The sequence below is a fragment of the Phacochoerus africanus genome, chromosome 1, assembly GCF_016906955.1.
Source record: "Phacochoerus africanus isolate WHEZ1 chromosome 1, ROS_Pafr_v1, whole genome shotgun sequence".
Lineage (NCBI taxonomy): Eukaryota > Metazoa > Chordata > Mammalia > Artiodactyla > Suidae > Phacochoerus > Phacochoerus africanus.
Window position 1 is genome coordinate 30,978,634 of NC_062544.1, and position 22,902 is coordinate 31,001,535.

The following is a 22,902-nucleotide window of genomic DNA, read 5'->3' on the forward strand; positions in this document are numbered from 1 at the left end:
GACCATGAGCTTAGCTAAAAATTGGGGGTTCTATTTCTGAGAAGATGGGGTAATGTATATTAGAGGACTACTACTGGTGTGTGCTTTTTGTCTTACTTTCATTTAACTGTCTCCGGTTGGTAGGGTCCAAGACTAAAAAATAGTTGATAAAATGGCTCTATGGATGTCAAAATTACACATTGAGATAATTTTGACCTTATCTTAATGTGTTAGCTAGTCTGATACTTTTTTAAATTTTAGAAGCTATATTGACTTCATGAATTGAAGCCAAGTTAAAAAATATATTATCAATTTTTCAAATAACTTTCTCATAAGCCAGCAATACAAAATATAAAGTGGGATACAACACCAAAAACGTGGACAACAAAAGGAAAAATAGGCAAAATGAATGTCACCAAAATTAATAACTTCTGTGTATCAAAAAACACTATCAACAAAGTGAAGAGGCAACCAATGGAATGGGAGAAAAATATTTGCAAACTATACATCTGAAAAGAGATTAATATTCAGAATGTGTAAAGAATATCTATAACTAACAAAAAAAATTGTTTTTAAAATAGCAAAGGACCTAAGTTGACCTTTCTCTAAAGAAAACCTACAAATGGCTAATAAGCACATGAAAAGGTGTTCAACATCACAGATCACCAAGGAACTGCAAATAAAACACTTTACATCCATTAGGATGGCTATATATATAAAAATAATAATAATAAGGGTGAGGATATGGGGAAATTGGAACACTTGTTCATTGCTGGTGGGAAGATAAGATGGAACAGCTGTGTGGAAGATGGTATGGTGGTTCCTCAAAAAATTAAAAATAGAATTACTACATGATCTAAAAATTCCACTTCTGGGTATGCAATGAACTGAAAAGCATGGACTCAAAGAGATATTTGTATACACATGGTCATAGTGACATTATTTTTAATAGCCAAAAGGTGGAAGCAACCTCAGTGACCATCAGTGGATGAATGAACAAATAAACTGTGTCATAGACATACAATGGGATGTTATTTAGCCTTAAAGAGAGCAGAAATTTTGACATATGTTACACCATGGGCGAATCTTCAGGACATTATGCTAGGTGGAATATGCCACTTACAAAAAGACAAATGCTGTTGGTTCCACTTACATGAAGTACCTGGAGGAATCCAATTCATGGAGACAGAAAGCAGAATCATGGTTGCCAGGGGCTGGGAATAGGGAATGCTAGTGATGGTTGAATAACAATGTGAATGTGCTTAATGTGACAGAACTGTACACTTAAAAATGATTGAAACGTTAAGTTTTATGTTATGTACATTTTACCAAACTTTAAAAATGGTTAAAAAATTTTACAGTGTGTATTTTTATACACACACACATTTATATAATCAGACTTGAAACCAATTCGAGGGTTTTTGCCAAGAATATTCATCTTATCTTCTATTAAAATATTTTAAATTCTATTAAAATATTTTAAAACATACACAAAGTAGGGAGAATATCACATGAAGAAACCCCTAGTTCCCTTAAAGTAAGGCTAACTTTAATATCTCAATTTATAATAAAACATTGCCCCACTTACTGAGTACCATTTCTATTTACTCTCCTTATTCCAGTCCTTATTTACTGTCCTTTTTCTTTGAAAAGCCAACTATAAACTTTTCATACTTTAGAACTTTTTATAGGGATATGGGTGTCCCAAGCAAAGCATCAGAAAAGCTACTGCATCACAGACCCTCCAAAAAGGAGCAGCATTGTGTAGACTGGAGGTTGGAAACTTTTTCTATAAAGAGCCAGACAATAAATATTTTGGCTTTGTGGGTCACAGTATGCTCGTTGATATTCTTTATTTTCCCTTTTTAAATACTTCCATAAAAATGTAAAAACTTTTTTTTTTTTTTAATATGTGGGAGTCAAAAAAGTGCTGCTTCCAGGTTTGGCCCAAGGTCTGTAATTTGTTGACCTTCATTAGAATTTTGACATCCTCTGATGCCAACCCCCAGCAGAGAAGCAGATGTGGGCACCTAGTAATGATTAGCCAATCTTTAGGGTGGCCAGCAACCTCTCCCCAGGCTTAACACAAATTGGATGGTTTCCAGTCTGATTATATATGCTTTGTGTAAAAAGAACCACTTAGATAAAAAATTTCTTATTGCGGTTAAATTTTATTGTTGTATTTCATGTAAGTGGTCTCCACTAGACCTGTCAGGTCTTTTTCTTGGAACCCTGAGAAGGAAGCATTTAGAAGTGAGCAACCCCGGGAAAAGCAGAATAGGTCCTAAGTGAGACACCTAGAGTAGTTTCAGTACCAATCCCCATATAGACATGCAAGAAACCCCCTTTTCTTGAGGAAACTTAAGTGATATGTTCCTTGTAACCAGAAGACCCTAAATTACTCTCACCCCCTGAAAGTGTAAATTGGCCCACACACTTTGGAAGAGAGTCTGGTAATATCTAATAAAGTTGAATATGGGCCTATCAATGATCCAGCCATTCCACTGTTAGGTATTTTACCTAAAGAAATTCTTGTGCATTTGAACCCGAAGATACATGTACAAGACTGTTGACAGCATGTAGCACGTGTTCACGGTGGGCTCTCTTCACCTGGTCAAATGCCTGCTCTGCCACTTACTTAGGTATGCGACCTCAGACAAGTTAACTTATTTCTCTATGCCCCACTTTTTCTCATATGTTTGGAGGGGAAATTTATTTAGTCCTCACAATGATGTCATCCCTACTTCATAAGTTATATAAAATGCAGGGCACATAGCAAATGCTGTAGATCTTAGCTGTTATTACCATTCACTATAGCAGCGTTGGTCGTAATAGCAAAAAAGTGAAAACAACCCAAATCTCCATCAACAGAAGACGGATAAATAAACTGGTATATTATCGAATACTATATAGCATAGGATTGAAAAGAATGAAATAGAGCTATATATATATATATATATATATATCTCAACAAGTATAGAACTTAGAAACAATATTAGAAGAAAAAGGCAGGCACAGGAGGACACACATAGCTCCTATGTTATAAGGAACGTTAAACCTATTATGTAGAGACATATGCATAGGTAGCAAAAGTACAAAGGAAAGGCAATGGGAAATAAAACTCAGGATAGTGGACAGGGAGATGGGATTGGGAAATATCTCCATTTGTAAAGTTCTATAAGTTTATAAATTGAGTGATAGGTTCCTGGGTGGTAGTCTTATTATGTAATAAATATAGAACAGTAAATTCCAGTGAACCAAATCTAAAGTTAGATTAAAAATTGGTATAGCCACTATGGAAAACAGTATGGAGTTTTCTTAAAAAACTAAATCTAGAGTTACCTTATGAGCCAGCAATCCCATTCCTGGGCATATACCCAGAAAAGATGGAAACTCTAATTCAAAAAGATACATGCATCTCAGTGTTCATAGCAGCACTATTTACAATAACTGAGACATGGAAGTAGCCTAAGTATCCACCAACAGATGAATGGATAAAGAAGATGTGACATATGTATACAATGGAATATTACTCAGCCATAAAAAAGAATGAAATAATGCCATTACAGCAACATGGATGAACCTAGAGATTATCATACTAAATGAAGTAGATTAGACAAAGAAAAATATTTTATGATATCGTTTATGTGTGAAACTAAAAAATAATATAAATGAACTTTATTTACAAAACAGAAACAAACTTATAGAAAACAAACTTATGGTTACCGAAGGAAAAACCAGGGGAGGAATAAATTGGGGAGTAAGAGATTTACAGATGTACACTACCATATTATTAAAAAGCAAATGTAAATATAAAATTACATGGGGAGTTCCTGTTTTGGCTCAGCAGTAATGAATCTGTACATGAGGACAGGGGTTTGATTCCTGGTGGGTAGGTTACAGATCTGGCGTTGCAGTGAGCTGTGGCGAATGTCACAGATGTAGCTCAGAACCTGCGTTGCTGTGGCTGTGGTGTAGGCCGACAGCTCCAGCTCCCATTCGACCCCTGGCCTGGGAACTTACATGTGCCATGGGTGCAGCCCTGAAAAAACAGACAAATTAAATGGATATGAACTGAGCTCAGTTGAAATTCAGGAAATAAGAATTAAAATAAAAAGAAAATAGTTAACATGCTCTAAAAGGATTTCATTAAGGAACTAAGTGGCTTAATATAGTATGCTCTAGAAAACATTTTTTGATGAATACTTGTCACTGCTGGTCATCTAAGTAAAATTTTTGTCTTCACAAATTCAAAGTCAGTGTGACCTGGGCTTCAAACTAGCTGGATTAAATCATCCTGTGCATAGTTAACAATACCCTAACAATACAATAATCGTTGAATTAATGTAATGAGATTTACACATTCACAGGGAAAACAGGAGTTCTGGGTGGGAGTTGGGTGCGGAGCAAGCATCAGGAAAACCTAAATAGTAGTCAAACTGTTAAAAGGTAAAATAGTAAGATAGTAATTCTTCTCTAGAGATAAGACAAGTAGGGAAAATACCAGGAAATATGACTATCTTATAAAAAGAATAACTTCAATATTGATCCTTTGGGTAGTAAGTTGGTTTACTTTCCCCAAGGTTTAATTAAGCTGGTACATGGAGTTTAGGAGTGGACATATCTGTGGACAGCATCACTTCCAAAAGCCACTGCATGCTTAGCTAGTTTCCGAGGCAACAGCAAATACACTGCCTTCTGGACATCTTCAGGGGTGAGGGTGCAACGGTTTCTGAAATACATCAGGTTGCTGGCTTCCATGGAAATGCGCTCAAAGATGTCGTTGATCACGGTGTTCATGATGTCCAGGGTGCGAGAGGATATGCCACTCTGGGGGACCACTTCCTTTAGGACCCTGTTTACATAGAGTGAGTAATTTCTGCGGCCACATTCAGTGCTGGAACATGTCTTCTTTCTGGAGTTTGGGTTTCGATGTCCTCTGGAGCACCTGTTCTTTTTGGTGATGTATCTGGCCATTGTAGATGTTGTTCTCCTTATCAGTTACAGGTGGAGAGGAGAAGGGCCTGAGCTGTGTGGGCACTTGTAATTATATAGGCATGTCACAATCAGATTTCTTGGGGCTTGTCTTTGATTGGCGGTTTCTCATCCTATGTCATAATCACCTAGCAACAGCACTGTTTTTTTGTGAAGGCAAAAATCTTATTCTTGGCCAACCTAAAGCTTTCCTAAGAAGATCGTGCTGCAGAAGGATTGAAGTAGACCTCAGGGCGGAAGAGTGCTCATGTTTTCTACTTTATTTTTTAGCGATTTGTGAGCATATAATATTTTCAGAATTGGCACACCTCATCAACTTGGAAGGCTGGTTGGAGGAAAGTAAAGGAAAAAAAAATTCTATAAACCTTTTAAAAGGGGAATCTCTGTGAAAGTATTATAACTTCATTGTAAATTCATAGGCGAATGAACAATGAAATAAATCATTAAAAATCTCAAAATGATTTTATAATAAAAATAAATATGTAATCTAATCTGCTTTTAAAAATTGTGACTGATATTTACTTATTTATTTATTTTGTCTTTTTGTCCTTATTAGGGCCGTACCTGCGGCATATGGAGGTTCCCAGGCTAGGGCTCTAATCAGAGCTGTAGCTGCCGGCCTACGCCAGAGCCACAACAATGCCAGATCTGAGCCGCATATATGATCTACACCACAGCTCACAGCAATGCCGGATCCTTAACCCACTGAGCAAGGCCAGGGATCGAACCCACAACCTCATAGTTCCTAGTCGGATTTGTTAACCACTGCACCACGATGGGAACTCCTGAAGCTGTTTTTTTAACTCATTGAATTTTATTGCATTTATAGCTGTACAACAATCATCACAACCCAATTTTGCAGCATTTCCATCCTAAACCCCCAGCTCATCCCCCTACCCTCATTTTATTTTTTAAATTATGGTATATGAACTGTGTTCATTAACTTTTTATAATGATATTAATATAATTTCTAAAAATTTCACAAATTTTATTACGTGGTCTGCTTTTTACACACTACTGTAGTTCTGTCATTAATAACCAAAAGTGTTTGCAGGGTCGTTCTTGATCATGTGCCATGTTGATATTCATACATTAAAAAAAAAATCTCCATTTGCCTTCTCAATCAAATTCATCCCTGAATGAGATAAAAAATAAATAGAAGTAACTATAAAAATCACAACTCACAGGCATTTCAGGAATTCACAGTTGCCATAACTATTAATGCTACCACAGAAGGTCCTTTGTTGAGTTGCTTCATAGCTAAGGTAGACTGGGTTATGTGTAATTTCTGGAATGCTATTATAAGCCCTTTCCTTTTTCCCCACTCAAGACAGTAAATCTGAAATAAGACAAGAATGATGTTATTATGGGGACAACTTTGAAAAGCTCTAATTTCTGAAAACAACAGGCATCATTTGTAAATGTCCAGACTTTATCCTAGTAACAGCACCTCACACCATTCCTCATTACACTGAGAATGGAGGTTGCTACCTCCATGTATGCTTTGCGGTGATGGATCTTTAGTCAGCTCTTGCTAATAATGCTTTCAGATTTCTTGAAATACAGTTACGTAGTTAGCTTAATTATAGCAGAGATTTATTTGCTGTCGTTTAGAAGCTCCTATCAGGTGAAGAACATTCCCTATTCCTGAAGTATCCATGTTGAAGACCTTTCACTAGTTTAACACACCTGGCCTCTCTCTCCTCCTCACTTATTCCTCCCTGGGGCAGTTCTTCCTGAGATCTGAGGTGGGGAGACAACGTGCATGCCTACTTCAGCCCATTTAACTTGGGCTTTTACTCTGGGCAGCTCTGCTCCCGGGGCTGGCTCTCTTTTGCCAGCTGCCAGTAATTGAGTAGATCATCAGGCTTGGTTTGGAAGTGCTGTATTAGGAAGCTTGTTGTTGTCCCACACCTAGTGGCTCTTCCCCAAACTGTCAGTAATGAAGCTGACATTTTGATTTCTGTATTTCTGATCCTGAATATTCTCTCAGTTGGTTCTGTGCTTGGCTGGGGAGAATGAAGGGTACAATGTATTCCCGTAGTTAAAAGAAAAAGACTTTAAAACTAAAATGTATGTTGCAATACGGATGAGAAAGTTTAGAAAATGAGGAATACTGACTCTGTAAAATTTCTGGCTACTTTAGAGTTAGCCGGAATTCCCTTTTAAAATTTAATGACTCATTCTAAAATATGTATGAGCTCACCACTCATATGCTGGTTTTCCTTTTTCTTTTCTCTTCCTCCTCCTCCAGACAGTCTGGAACAAGGGGCAGACACTTCTTAGCATAATGTCCTTTAGGAGTTGCCTATTAGATTATCAATCTGAGCAATATAGTAAGTCTGATTATTTTGCTTCTACCATAACCTGAGAATGGATGCTATGAAGGCTTCTATCTTCTTTCCCCTTCTCCTCCGCCCCCAACCTCAAGGTCCTAGCCTTAGAACCAAGCCTGATGACCTTCAGCAGGAGACATAACAGAGTGAAAGGGCTGATAACCAGTGTACCGGAGTTCTGGGGTCTCCAAGCTGTTCAAGTATGGTTGGACTCCAAAATTAAGAACTGTTTCATGCATTTTTCCAGGTGCCTTTGTGTGTGTGTGTGTGTGTGTGTGTGTGTGTTTGACCACACTGTATCTATTTGGGTCATGGGTTGTATGGTAGCCTCCCTTCTGTGACTGAGAATGTATAGTACTGGTTACAACTGTTTATTCTTTCATTTTTGGTTGTGGGTTTTGTCATGACTCAAGGTTTATCATCAAGACTCTCAGTGATTATTCCACATTAACTGTGGCAGAAGTAACATTAATTCAAAGCAGAAAACATGTTCTGACAAGAGTGAGTGTACCCAGAGAACTTTTTAACAGCCACTGCATTAGTTTCCTATTGCTGCTGTTAGAAACCACCAAAAATTTAGTGACTTAACACAAATTTATTTTCTTATGAACTTCCGGTGTTCAGAAGTCCAAATGGGCTTCACTGGGATAAAATCAAGGTGTTTACAGGGCTGTGTTCTTTCTGGAGGGTCTGGGGAGAACCTGTTTTCTTGCCTTTTCTAGCTTCTAGAGGTTGCCTTCATTCCTTGGCTTTTCCTCCATCTTCAAAGCCAGTAATGGATGGTGAAGTCTTTGTCACACTGCATCACTGTGTTCTGAGTCTCCTGCCTCCTTCTTTCACTTAGGAGGACCCTTATGATTACATTGGGCCTAACTGGATAATTTCCACATCTCAAAATCCTTCATCACATCTGCAAATTCCATTTTGCCATGTAAGGTAACATTCACACCTTTGGGTGTTTGGAATAGGAATATCTTTGAGAAGCATTATTCTCTCCACTGTTCCCGCCATGAACAGAGTGAGATTATTAGGGACAGTCTGCGTTACCAATGGTAAGGGAGTTAGAGATAAATAACCCTGTCCTTAATAGATAACTAGAAATAGGTTCTAAAAATACTTTCTATGTACAGGCTACCTTTCTTGTAATTTGCTTACTTTTTCTAACAATGAGGAGTTGTCCTGGATTATTACTTTCTATGCTGTGTTTCTACCTTATGGTTTCAAAAATATGCTAAATAAGATCAATTTTATCCTTGGAAGGCCAGAGGATGACAATAGAAGAAGAGAGATATTTTTCTTTATTCCTCTTCATCCTCAGATTCTCAACTCTATCTCTTCTTTCCTGCCTCCTCTCTCACAAGTATTTACTGAATGCCAACCATGTGCCAGGTACTGCACAGGTTACATTGTGGGGACATAGAGACGAAGAAAATATATTTCCTCCTCTCAAGGAGCTAACAGTTTATTGAGGCAGGCAGATGGGGAAGAAATAGATCACTATGAACAGGGACCTAAAGGCTATGAGAGGGCATCCACTGGGCATAGCAAGAAGACAAGGTGGTCCTTAGATGACTCTGCCAGTCAGAACATGCTTCTAGGAGGAAGAGATGTTTTAGTTGAATCTTAATGGATATGGAAGTTATTCAGGCAGATCAGGGTGGTTGTGGGGGTAGGAGAGACCTGGGTGTGTAAATAAAGTACCTTCAAGAAAGACTTTTTGTTGTTGTTTGTTTGTATAAATGTTTGTTTGCATCAGAATGGGAGACCTATGGTCTGGAAGAGGCTGAGCTTGATTGCCCTTTCTTATTTGGTGGTATTTAAGTGTGGGAGAATGTGTAGTCTTTAGAAAGAGGCAAAGGAAGCCTCTTTGCCAGGGGAGAAATCCGGTTTTGTTTTAGGCAGTGGTTCTCAAGCTTGGATGTACACTGAAGTCACCTAGGGAGATTAAATAAACAAGCCAGCCTACCACACCAGGGCTAGACTGCAGACCAACAAAATCAGTCCTACTGGCAAGGCTCAGGCATGTTTTCTTTTAACTTCTTTTAATGGGCAGTTAGGGTTGAGAGTCACTGGTTGAGCTAAGATAAAGCAAAATATTTGAAGCTGTTGGAGAGTTCTTTGTAGACACTGGAATGGGAGTTGTAGGGGAAAGGGTTAAGAGGCAGGGAGAAGTAAGCGGGGTTAGGAGGAGGAAGGTTGGAGGGATAAAGTAAAGACATAAGGAAAAGTGGCTTCTGAGGGTGAAACCTGTTTTCTGGTCATGGGACTCCATGTTCAGAGACATAAAGAGATGCAGACTTTGGTTTAGATTTGTTTCTGTGCATTTAAATCAGGCTAACTTTGCTGAAGAGCTTTTTCTGTGCTGGGCAAGGAACAGATCCAGAACTGAGGAGGGATAACAGAGGAGGATGGAGGCAGCCTGGGCCCCACTTTGCTGTGGAGTTGTACCTGTTTTATATGTCCACATTTGAGGGGGAGTAAAACAGGCAAACAAACTTTCCACTTTCCCTTTTCCTGATTTGTTGACAATTCTCTGGCCTAGGTCATTTCTCTTTGACTTCCTTCTACCTTCTTTTGCTGGATTCCTGAGACTGACACACCTAACCTCACTGGTACAAAGCTCTCTCCCTCCCATGGCAGAGTCACCTGTGTCCTGCTTTGGCTAATCTGAAAGCTGGGTCATTATTCTTAGGTGACCTGAGAGAGAGTAATGAGATTAGCTTTGTGCAGAGTAAGAATGTAATAAAGGAATTAGCCTGAAAGTGACTAGAAGGTTGTCAGTTCCTGATGAAGTTCCTGATGAGTCTTTTAAGTTTTTTAGTAGAAAAGAGAAAATGTATTGGGACAACAGAGAGAAGAGAAAATTTAATTTTGTTTTCATTTCTGTTGTACATATAACAGTAAGACATCAATTAACTAAAAAGTAACTAACTCATCCCCCAAATCAATAGATTATCATTGTAAAATGGATTTTCCTTTAACTGTAACAAGAGTGCTCCCTTGCTAAGCACATAGAATAGAAATAAAAATTGTTGCCCAAGGTTACCTGGCTGGGAGGTTGTGGAGGCAGGAGATGATGGAGGCCTGTTAGACATCCAAGCTGGAATTCTTAACCACTAGGCACACTGCCTCTCTTTAGCTGGCCAAAAATGGAGGCGGTCCCAAGCAGGAGAAAAGGAATGACTAACAACACAGAGGCACAAAATCACAAGTTACATTCAAGAACAAGGGGAAACTTTTATTAGAGTAGAGGGATTATGTCTGAGAGAGACAAAAAAGTATGGTGGGTTTACTTTATAAACTGTTTTAAATTTTAGTCTAAGGGTTAAAATTATTCTGTAAGTATTTGCGAGTCACCCAGCATTTGAATCATGTATGTGATTGGCTCCAAGTGGTATTTTGAGATAATAGATTTGGTGCTAGATATGGGAACAAATAGAAGAAGAAACAAGATCAGAGAACCCAGCAGTGTCGTTGTTTGTTGGCCCAGGAATGGGACAATAGGGGTCTGAATGGGTGTAGTGAGAATGGGAACAATGAACTGTCTTTGAGAGAATTGGTAAGATTTCATGGTTGATTTACTGTTTGTGGCAAAGTAGAGGGAAGAGTCTAATATAATGCTAACCTTTACTGAGTACTACCACATATCTAGACACAGTTCCAAGTATTTCTCAGGTATTAATTAGTGTTCACAAAAACCCTATGATATAGGATTATCAGTCACAAAAACCCTGTGATATAGGTACTACCATTATCAGCATCTTCTTTGCGCAGGTAAGGAACCTAAGACAGAACAGTTACATAACTTGCCTTGGATCATACAGCTGGTTAGTAGCAGAGCTGGGATTCAAACTCAGGCAGCTGGCTGCAGGTGCCATGCTCTTTACCCTCAGACAGTCCTGCTTCTCTTGTAACCCCTTATGTGTATGGCACTCTATGTGCTGCAGGTGTTTGACCATTGCATCTCATTTTGTTTTCATAAGACAAGAGTGAAGGTAAGTAGGTGCACCCAGTAGTGATTCCCATCTTACAGCTGTAAATTTGGCTGTTGTCAACAAGTAAGTGGAAGAACCAAGACTTAATAAACCCATATCTTCCAACTCCAATTCCAGTGCTCTGGCCAAAGCCTCATGCTCTAGAGATTACTGGGGGTAGGGGTGGGGTGGGGTGGGAATTCATTAACCAAAATAGTACAGTTGGAGCAATGGAAAGGATGTGATTTTAGAATTTAGAGTGAAAAATCTGATTTTAAGCATCTTGAGGATGTTGCTTTTCTCACTTTACGTAAAATCCCTAAGGCTGTGGTAAATATAAAGGAGGGATCATTCCTTTCCTCAACAAGGGAGAAGATTCTGACATCCATCATATAACTTTACATTCTTGACAGGTCAGAGAAAAAAAAATACACCTTTACCTAGAGGGAAAGGATGATTGATTCTAAATTTGGAAAAAAGGATTTGAGGAAGAGAGCCTATACTCAGAGAATCTTAACAAGGATTTTAAAAGCACATCTTTTCTTCAGTCATATTGTGATGAACCTTTTAAACTGGCTTACACATAAAAAATTAAAAAAAGATAGATATTTTAGCATTGCGAAATTAGAGGCTGATAATCATAATTAAAAATTATGTTGATTTCAAAACAGGTAAACTAGAAACTAGGAGCTGTCAAGTGTCTTTATTCAAGTACATACATTTTTTTCCCATTCTAAGTGATATAAGAAAGTCTTGCCCTGGTTACAAAATCCAGAGACCTAAAGCCAGGGCCCAATAAAAGAGTACAGGTCTTTTGACAACTCAGACTGAAGACATTCACACCAGGGGCCAATTTCCAGTGTTCTTGTTGTTGAGTTTTATTTTAGGATCAGCCTCTGAAGTAATGTAGTCTCTCTCTAATCTCTTTGGGCAAGGGTGTGTCACTACAGATCTCTTAGAGGAATGATGGAATTAATGAAGCTAGCTTGCTCTGGAGTATGCTAAAAGCTGCTACCTAAGGACATGATATCTCTATTGTTTTGTCCCTGAAATCATAATACATGATTAACAGCTGCACAGTACTTCCTACTTCCCAAAGTACAAGAAATTTATTAAAAGAGTAATACTGTATGAAGTGTTCCCAAGATACAGTAGAAACTCCAAGCTCACCTCCTCACAGACACACCAAAATTACAACTACTTACAGAAAAACTATTAATGATAAAGACAAGAACCTATCAGAAAAGACCTTGAACAACTAAAGATATAAAGAAGGGACCACATTCAGACTGGTAGAAGGAACAGAGTTGCAGTTTAATCAAGACCAGTGCCCCTGGGTGGGTGACCCATGAATGAGAGAAAAATTACATTTGCAAAGGTTCTCCCCAAGGAGCAAGGGGTGTGAGCCTCATTTCAGGCTCCCCAGCCTGGAGGTTCTATGCCAGGAAGACAAGCTCCCAGAACATTTGGTTTTGAAGGCCAGCAGGGCTTACTTTTGGGAGATCCAGAAGGTGGAAAGAGAGACTACCCTTAAAAGGCACACACAAAATCTCATACACTCTGGGACCCAAGGCAGATGCAGTAATTTGAAAAGAGCCTGGGTCAGAATGACCTGCTGATCTTGGAGAGTCTCCAATAGATGCAGGAGCCAACTAGGACTCACCATGCAGACAAAGACGCTGGTAGCAGCCATCTTTGGGAGTTTGTTATAGTGCGCCCACTGATACTCGCAAACGCCAATTCGGAATCCTTCCTCTAGCTTATTAGCATGGAGACCCAGCTTCATCCTTGCCTACCAACCCGAAGGCACAAGTACTGGGATGCTTCAGGATAAGCAACTAGCTGGACAGGGACACAGTTCCACCCACCCCCCCCCCTGCCCCCGAACAGGCAGTCTGCCTTAGGACCATCTGAGCCCACAGCCACCCTGGACATGGCCCTTTCTTCCAGAGGCCCAGGACCCAGCCTTATATACAAGGTTCCTGGCACTAGACCTAGGAACCCCAGAGACCTGCAGCCAGAGACGCCCAGGACCTGGCTCTGCCCACCAGTGGGCAGGAACCAGCCCCAGAACAACTGCAGCCCCAACTCACCCACCAGCAGACTGGCATTAGCTCTGGACCTGCTGGGCCCCAGCCCCACCCTCCAGTGGTCTGACACCAACTTTGGGAACCTCAGACTCATCAAGAAAAAAGAGGGCCCAAATCAATAAAATCAGAAATGTAAAAGGAGAAGTTCCAATTGACACCACAAGGATACAAAGGATCAAGATTATGATGAACAATTATTTGCTAATAAAATGAACAATCTAGAAGGAATGTGAAAATTCCTAGAAGTGTATACTCTCCCAAGACTGAACTGGGAAGAAACAGAAAATATGAACAGACCAATTATCAGTAAGGAAATTAAATCAGTAGAAAAACTTCCAATAAACAAAAATCTAGAATCAGATGGTTTTATAGGTGAGTTCTACCAAATATTTAGAGAAGAATTAATACTTACCCTTCTCAAACTGTTTAAAAAAAAAATGGCAGATGCAGTTCTCTTGTGGTACAGTGGGTTAAAGATCCAGCATTTTAGCTGGGGGAAAAATGTAATTGTAATGTATACATGTAAGGATAACCTGACCCCCTTGCTGTACAGTGGGAAAAAAAAAAAAGAAGATCCAGCATTTTCACTGCAGTGGCTTGGGTTGCTGCTCTGGCATAAGTTTAATCTCTGGCCCTTGAACTTCCATATGCTGTGGGCATGGCCAAAAAAAATTACAAAAATATTGCAGATGAGAGAATGCTACCAAACTTATTCTATGAGGTCAGCATCACCCTGGTATTGAAGCCAGAAAAAAAAAAAGTCACAATACAAAGAAAATTACAGGCCGTATCACTGATGAACATAAATGTAAAAATCCTCAACAGAATATTAGTACACTGAATTTAACAGTACATTAAAAGGACTTTACACCATGATCAAGTAGGATTTATTCCAGGAATGAAAGGGTAGTTCAACATCCACACATCAACCAATGTGTCACACCACATTAACAAATCGAGTAATAAAAATCATAAGATTATCTCAGTAGATGCAGAAAAAGCTTTTGACAAAATTCAACATCCATTTATGATAAAAACTCTCCACAAAGTGGGAATAGAGGGGATATACCTCAACATAATAAAGGCCATATATGATAGGCCCACAGCTATATTGTACTAAGTGAAAAGCTGAAAGCACTTCCTCTAAGATCAGAAACAAGACAAGGTTGCCCACTCTTGCCACTTTTTTTCAACATAGTGCTGGCAGTCCTAACCACAGCAATCAGGTAAGAAAAATAAATGAGAAGCCCAAATTGGAAAAAGAGTAACTAAACCTGTCACTGTTTGCAAATGACATGATACTATACATAGAAAATCCTAAATATGGCATCAAAAACTTACTAGAACTCACCAATGAGTTCAGTACAGTTGCATGATACAAAATTAATATATAGAAATCTGTTGCATTTCTGTGCACTAACAATGATCTATCAGAAAGAGAAATCATGGGAAGAATTCCACTTACAATGGTACCAAAAAGAATAAAATACCTAGGGATAAATCTAAGTAAGGATGTAAAAGATCTGTAGTTGGAAAACTGTAAGACTTTGATGAAAGAAATTGAAGATCACACAAGCAGATGGGAAGATATACTTCATTCATGGAACGGAAGAATATATAATACTAAAATTACCATACTACCCAATGCAACTTATAGATTCAAGGCAGTCGTTTTCAAAATACAATGATATTTTTCACAGAACTATAACAAATAACTTTTATTTATTTATTTATTTTCTATTACTCAGTGAATTTTATTACATTTATAGTCGTACAAAAATCATCACAACCAAATTTTATAGCATTTCCATCCCAAACCCTCAGTGCGTCCTCCTACCCCCCAACCTATCTCACTTGGAAACCATAAGTTTTTCAAAGTCTGTGAGTCAGTATCTGTTCTGCAAAGAAGTTCATTGTGTCCTTTTCTTAGATTCCACATATAAATGATAGCATTTGATGTCGATGTCTCATTGTCTGACTGACTTCACTTAGCATGATGATTTCTAGGTCCTTCGATGCTGCAAATGCCTTTCTTTCTTTCCTTTTAATGGCTGAGTAATATTCCATTGTGTATATGTACCACCTCTTCTTCATCCACTCCTCTGTTGATTGACATTTAGGTTGTTTCTGTGTCTTGGCTGTTGTATATAGTGCTGCAATGAACATTGGAGTACATGAGTCTTTTTGAGTCATGGTTTTCTGTGGATGGATGCCCAGGAGTGGGATTGTTGGATCAAATGGTAATTCTATTTTTAGTTTTCTGCGAATCTCCATACTGTTTTCCACAGTGGTTGCGCCAATTTACATTCCCACCAACAGTGTGGTAGGGTTCCTTTTTCTCCACACCCACTCCAGCACTTACTGTTTGCAGACTTTTTGATGATGGCCATTCTGGCTGGTGTGAGGTGATACCTCAGAGTGGTTTTGGTTAGCATCTCTCTAATAATGAGTGATGCTGAACATCTCTGCATGTGTTTTTTTTGCCATCTGTATGTCTTCTTTGGAGAACTGTCTGTTTAGATCTTCTGCCCATTTTTTGATGGGGTTGTTTGGTTTTTTTTGGTATTGAGCTGTAGCAGGTGTTTATAAATTTTGGAGATTAATCCCTTGTCAGTATTTGCAAATATTTTCTCCCATTCTATGGGTTGTCTTTTTATTTTGTTTAGGGTTTCCTTTGCTGTGCAGAAACTTTTAAGTTTAAAGAAGTCCCATTTGTTTATTTTTGTTTTTATTGTCATTATTCTAGGAGTTAGATCTGAGAAGATATTTCTGTGGTTTATGTCAGAGAGAGTTTGGCCTATGTTTTCCTCTAAGGCTTTTCTAGTATCTGGTCTTATATTTAGGTCTTTAGTCCATTTTGAGTTTATTTTTGTGTATGGTGTTAGGAAGTGTTCTAATTTCATTCTTTACATGTGGCTGTGCAGTTTTCCCAGCACTACTTATTGAAGGGGCTGTCTTTTCTCCATTGTATATTCTTGCCTCCTCTGTCATATATTAGTTGACTGTAGGTGCGTGGGTTTAATTCTGGGCTTTCTATCCTATTCCACTGATCTATAGTTCTGTCTTTGTGCCAGTACCATATGGCTTTGATGATTATAGCTTTGTAGTATAGCATGAAGTCCGGGAGCCTGATTCCCCCAGCTCATTTTTTTTCTCAGGATGTCTTTGGCTATTCTGGGTCTTTTGTGCTTCCAAACAAACTTTAAAATATTTTGTTTGAGTTCTGCGAAAAATGTCCTTGGTAATTTGATAGGGATTGCATTGAATCTGTAGATTTTGATAATATTGACTCTTCCAATCCATGAGCATGATGTATCTTTCCATCTCTTTGTGTCATCTTTGATTTCTTTCATCAGCATCTTATAGTTTTCAGAGTACAGGTCTTTTGTCTCTTTAGGTAGGTTTATTCCTTAGTATTTTATTCTTTTTGATGCCATGGTAAATGGGATTGTTTTCCTAATTTCTCGTTCTGATCTTTAATTGTTAGTATATAGAAATGCTGTTGATTTGTGTGTATTAATTTTGAATCCTGCGACTTTGCCAAATTCACGGATGTGCTTTAACAGTTTCCTGGTTGAATCTTCAGGATTCCTTAGGTATAGTAACATGTCAGCTGCAAATAGTGATAGCTTTACTTCTTCCTTTCCAATTTTTGAATTCCTATTATTTCATTTACTTCTCTGATTGCCGTGCTAGGACTTCCAAAACTATGTTGAACAGTAGTGGCAAGAGCGGACATCCTTGTCTTTTTCCTCATCTCATCGGGAATTCTTTCAGCTTTTTACCATTGAGAATGATGTTAGCTGTGGGTTTGTTATATGTAGCCTTTATTATGTTGAGGTCCACTTTCTGAAGGGTATTTTTTTTTTTATCAGAAATGCATGTTGGATTTTTCAAAGGCTTTTTCTGCATCTATTAAGAAGATCATATGGTTTTATTCTTCAGTTTTTTAATGTGGTGTATCACACTGATGGATTTGTGGATATTGAAAAACCCTTGCATCCCTGGGATAAATCCCACTTGATCATGATGTACAATCCTTTTAATGTATTGTTGGATGTGGTTTGCTGGTATTTCGTTGAGGATTTTTGCATCGATGTTCATCAGTGAAATTGGCCTATAGTTTTCTTTTTTTGTGGTATCTTTGTCTGGTTTTGGTATCAAGGTGACGGTGGCCTCATAGAATGAGTTTGCAATTTTTTGGAATAGTTTCAGAAGGATAGGTGTTAGCTTTTCTCTAAATGTTTGATAGAATTTGCCTGTGAAGCCATCTGGTCCTGGACTTTTGTTTGTTGGAAGTTTTTTAATCACAGTTTCAATTTTGGTACTTGTGATTGGTCCATTCATCTTTTCTATTTCATCTTGGTTTAGTCTTGGAAGACTGTACTTTTCTAAGAATTTGTCCATTTCTTCTAGATTTCCTTCCTATTTTAGTGGCATGTAGTTGCATGTAGTAGTCGCTTATGATCCTTTTTATTTCTGTGATGTCCATTGTTACTTCTTTTTCATATCTAATTTTGATTTGAGTCCTCTCTCTTTTTTTCTTGATAAGTCTGGCTAAGGGTTTCTCAATTTTGTTGATCTTTTCAAAGAACCAGCTTTTCGTCTCATTGATCTTTTCTCTGGTTTTCTTTGTTTCTTTGAAAACAAATCTTTATGATTTCTGATCTTTATGATTTCTTTCCTTCTACTAACTTTAGGTCTTGTCTGTTCTCTCTCAAGCTGCTTTAGATGTAAAATTAGCTTGTTTATTTGAGCTTTTTCTTGTTTCCTGAGGTGGGCTTGGATTGCTATAAATATTCCTCTTAAAACGGCTTTTGGTGCATCCCATAGTTTTTGGAGTGTCGTATCTTTGTTGTCATTTGCTTCTAGGTATTTTTTGATTTCCTCTTTGATTTCTTCAGTGATCCATTGATTGTTTAGTAGCATGTTGTTTAGTCTCCATGTGTTTGTGTTTTTTGCAGTTTTATTCTTGTTGTTGATTTCCAGTCATATAGCACTGTGTTTGGAAAAGGTGCTTGATATGATTTCAATTTTCTTAAAGTTGCTGAAGTTGGATTTGTAGCCCAGGATGTGATCCATCTTAGAGAATGTTCCATGTGCACTTGAGAAGAATGTGTACTCTGTTGCTATTGGATGGACTGTCTTATAAATATCTATTAAGTCCATCTGGTTTAATGTGTCATTCAGGGCCTGTGTTTCCTTATTGATTTTCTGTCTGGTTGATCTATCCATTGCTGTAAGTGGGGTGTTAAAATCCCCCACTATTATTGTGTTGTTGTCAGTTTCTCCATTTTAAGGTTTTTAGAAGTTGCCTTATAGAGAGAGGATTAAGACGGCAGAATAGAAGGACTGGAGCTCAACTTCTCTACTAAAAACAACAAAATTCACAACTAAAGGCTTAGCAATCTCCACCCAAATGGACCAGAAATCTTAAAAAAGATACCCTATTGCAGAAGAAAAAGAGGAGGCCACATCAAGAGGTAGGAGGGGCAATTTCACAATATAAACAACACCATACCTCCAGGCTGGGAAGCTCTACAGACTGAAAACTACCTGGTTCACAGAGACTCACCTACAGGAGTGAGAGTTCTGAGCCCCACATCAAACCCTCGTGTGTGGGGATCTGGCACTGGGAGAAAGAGCCCCTGGAGAATCTGGCATTGAAGGCCATTTGGGCTTGTGCTCAGGAGCTCCACAGGACTGGGGGAAATGGAGACCTCATTCTTAAAAGGTGCACACAGACTTTCATGTACACTGCGCCCCAGGGCAGAGTGAGGTCTCCATAGGAATCTAGGTCAAACCTGACATCCTGGGAATATAGGGGTGAATGTGGCTTGTTGTGAGGGAAGAACATTGAAACAAAAGCTCTCGGGAATATTCAGCAGCTGTCTTTGTCTGGAGGTGGCCATTTTGGGAAAATATGGCCCCACCCATCAGCAGTGCTGAATAGCCCCAGGGCAAACAATAATCCAGGTGGGATCACAGCCCCGCCCCTCAGTAAACAGGCTACCTAAAGACCCCTCAGGCACACAGCTGCCTCTAATCCCATGCAGAGACTAAGCCCCACCCACCAGAGGGATTAGAATCAGCTCCTCCTACCAGGGGGCAGGCATCAGCCTCTCCAATCAGGAAGCCTACAGCAAGCCCCCATACTGACTTCAGCCACAGGGGGGCAGACACCAGAAGTAAGAGAGACTACAACTCTACCATCTGTAAAAAGGTCACCACACCAAAAACCTATAAAAATGAAAAGACAGAGAACTATAACTCAGATGAGGGAGAAAGGAAAAACCCCAGAAAATCAGCTAAGCAATGAGGAGATTCTCAGCCTCCAGGAAAAAGACTTTAGACTGTCGATGCTGAAGATGATGCAAGACATTGGAAATAAACTGGAAGCAAAGATGGATAACTTACAGGAAACAATGAGCAAAGAGATACAAGATATAAAACTTAAGCAAGAAGAGATGCAAAATACAATAACTGAAATAAAAAATTCACTAGAAGCAGCTAACAGCAGAATACAGGAGGCAGAAGAACGAATAAGTGAGGTGGAGGACAGATTAGAAGAAATTACGGATGCAGAAACAGAAAAGAGAAAAAAGATTGAAAACAAATGAAGAGAGTCTCAGAGAACTCTGGGACAATGTGAAAGCAACAACATCCGTATCATAGGGGTGCCAGAAGGAGAAGAGAGAGAGAAGGGGACAGAAAAAATATTCAAAGAGATAATAGCCAAAAATTTCCCTAACATGGGAAAGGAACCACTCACTCAAATCCAGGAAGTGCAACAAGTACCATATAAAATAAACCCAAGGAGGAACACCCTGAGACACATATTAATCAAACTGACCAAAATCAAAGACAAAGAGAAAATCTTGAAAGCAGCTAGGGAAAGGAAACAAGTAACATACAAGGGAACCCCAATAAGGTTATTGGCAGATTTTTCAGCAGAAACTCTGCAGGCCAGAAGGGAGTGGCATGATATACTTAACGTGATGAAAGGAAAAAAAACCTCCAACCAAGATTACTCTACCCATCAAGTCTCTCATTCAGATTTGAAGGAGAAATCAAAACCTTCACAGATAAGCAAAAAGCTGAGAGAATTCAGCAACACTAAACCAGCCTTACAACAAATACTAAAGGAACTTCTCTAGGCAGAAAAGAAAAGACAGCAACAGGAAACAAAAATTCCACAAATGACAAGGCTCACCAGTAAAGGTATATATACAGTAAAGATACGAAATCATCCATGCACAATTATACCACCAAAATCAGAAATCATGAGAAGAGGTGAATACAGATGCAGGGCACTGGAGATGAACTTGTAATTAAGAGACCAACAACTTAAAACAGTCTTGTATGTATCTATAGACTCTGACATCAAAATTTCAGAATAATTGCAAACCAGAAATCTACAATCGATACACAAAGAAGTAATCTCTGGAGAAGAAATATATCTTGTAGTAAATAAGTGCATAATCCAGCATGAAGGGGGTCACTTGACATCATTCTTGGAATGCTGAAGTCTTCTTAGATCTGATTCTGATTTCCTCTTCATCAAAGAATTTATGATAATTATAATTAAATAATGCCACTGTACAATTAAATAATACAGTTCTACAATTGTATTATTAATAACCACTTCTCTCCATGGTCTACAATGTCTTGTTTATCAATAAGGTCTATAAGTTCTTGTTTATCACATCACCTAGAATGGTTTAATACCTATATTGAAGAATCAATGAGATTTAACAAATTGTAGGACATATTTATACAGTTACACTGTTTTTTAAACAATTTATGCATTTTATCTTTTATTTATTTTGAGGGTGTATTATTTTTATTATTCTTACTAATTAAGTTATTCTTTTTATTATGCTATATAAAATATTTAATGGTATATAAGGCTTTCTCCTTTATAAATTTTAGTTGCATAATATATACAATTTTAATATAAAGCTAATTTTTAAAGAAAAATTGAAGTGTAATAGATAATACTAAATAGTAAAGATAAAAGCCATACAAAATGGGATTTAAAAAAGTTGCCTTATATATTGAAGTGATCCTATGTTGGATGTATATATATGTACAATTGTTATATCTTCTTCTTGGATTGATCTTTTGATCATTATGTAGTGACCTTCTTTGTCTCTTATAATATTCTTTATTTTAAGGTCTATTTTATCTGTTATGAATATTGCTACTCCAGCTTTCTTTTGATTCCCATTTGCATGAAATATTTTCTTCCAACCTCTCACTTTCAATTTGTATGTGTCCTCAGAAGTGAAGTGGGTCTCTTGGAGACAGCATATATATGGATCTTGTTTTTGTATCCATTCAGCCAGTCTGTGTCTTTTGTTTGGGGCATTTAGTCCATTTACATTTAAGGAATTATTGATATTTATGTTCTTATTGCCATCCTACTAACTGTTTTGGTTTTGTTTTTGTTGCTCTTTTTTCTTTCCTTCTCTTGTTGTCTCCTCTTGCGGATTGATGACTATCTCTAGTGTTGTATTTGAGTTGATTTTCTTATTTGTTTGTGTATCGATTGTAGATTTCTGGTTTGCAATTATTCTGAAATTTTGATGTCAGAGTCTATAGATACATACAAGACTGTTTTAAGTTGTTGGTCTCTTAATTACAAGTTCATCTCCAGTGCCCTGCATCTGTATTCACCTCTTCTCATGATTTCTGATTTTGGTGGTATAATTGTGCATGGATGATTTCGTATCTTTACTGTATATATACCTTTACTGGTGAGCCTTGTCATTTGTGGAATTTTTGTTTCCTGTTGCTGTCTTTTCTTTTCTGCCTAGAGAAGTTCCTTTAGTATTTGTTGTAAGGCTGGTTTAGTGTTGCTGAATTCTCTCAGCTTTTTGCTTATCTGTGAAGGTTTTGATTTCTCCTTCAAATCTGAATGAGAGACTTGATGGGTAGAGTAATCTTGGTTGGAGGTTTTTTTTCCTTTCATCACGTTAAGTATATCATGCCACTCCCTTCTGGCCTGCAGAGTTTCTGCTGAAAAATCTGCCAATAACCTTATTGGGGTTCCCTTGTATGTTACTTGTTTCCTTTCCCTAGCTGCTTTCAAGATTTTCTCTTTGTCTTTGATTTTGGTCAGTTTGATTAATATGTGTCTCAGGGTGTTCCTCCTTGGGTTTATTTTATATGGTACTTGTTGCACTTCCTGGATTTGAGTGAGTGGTTCCTTTCCCATGTTAGGGAAATTTTTGGCTATTATCTCTTTGAATATTTTTTCTGTCCCCTTCTCTCTCTCTTCTCCTTCTGGCACCCCTATGATACGGATGTTGTTGCTTTCACATTGTCCCAGAGTTCTCTGAGACTCTCTTCATTTGTTTTCTTTTTCTTTTATTTTATTTTATTTTCCCACTGTACAGCAAGGGGATCTAGTTATCCTTTCATGTATACATTTTTTCCCCACCCTTTGTTCTGTTGCAGCATGAGTATCTAGACATAGTTCTCAGTGCTACTCAGCAGGATCTCCTTGTAAATCTATTCTAAGTT

The 22,902-nt window shown here is 38.1% G+C and overlaps 2 protein-coding genes across 2 annotated transcripts in view; one reads left to right on the forward strand and one right to left on the reverse strand.

The window, feature by feature from the left end:
- The window catches only part of ZNF366 (zinc finger protein 366), a 343,082-nt gene that overhangs the window by 43,653 nt on the left and 276,527 nt on the right, over nt 1–22,902 (forward strand). The gene's annotated exons all lie outside the window — the stretch shown is intronic.
- LOC125134072 (histone H2B subacrosomal variant-like) lies at nt 4,588–4,956 on the reverse strand. The gene has a single exon (XM_047792960.1). It carries the CDS (start codon nt 4,954–4,956, stop codon nt 4,588–4,590), a length of 369 nt encoding a protein of 122 aa, XP_047648916.1.

Bases quoted from the DNA above. Each gene is read 5' to 3' on its own strand.
- LOC125134072 (XM_047792960.1), bottom strand. From the start codon at position 4,956: ATGGCCAGATACATCACCAAAAAGAACAGGTGCTCCAGAGGACATCGA.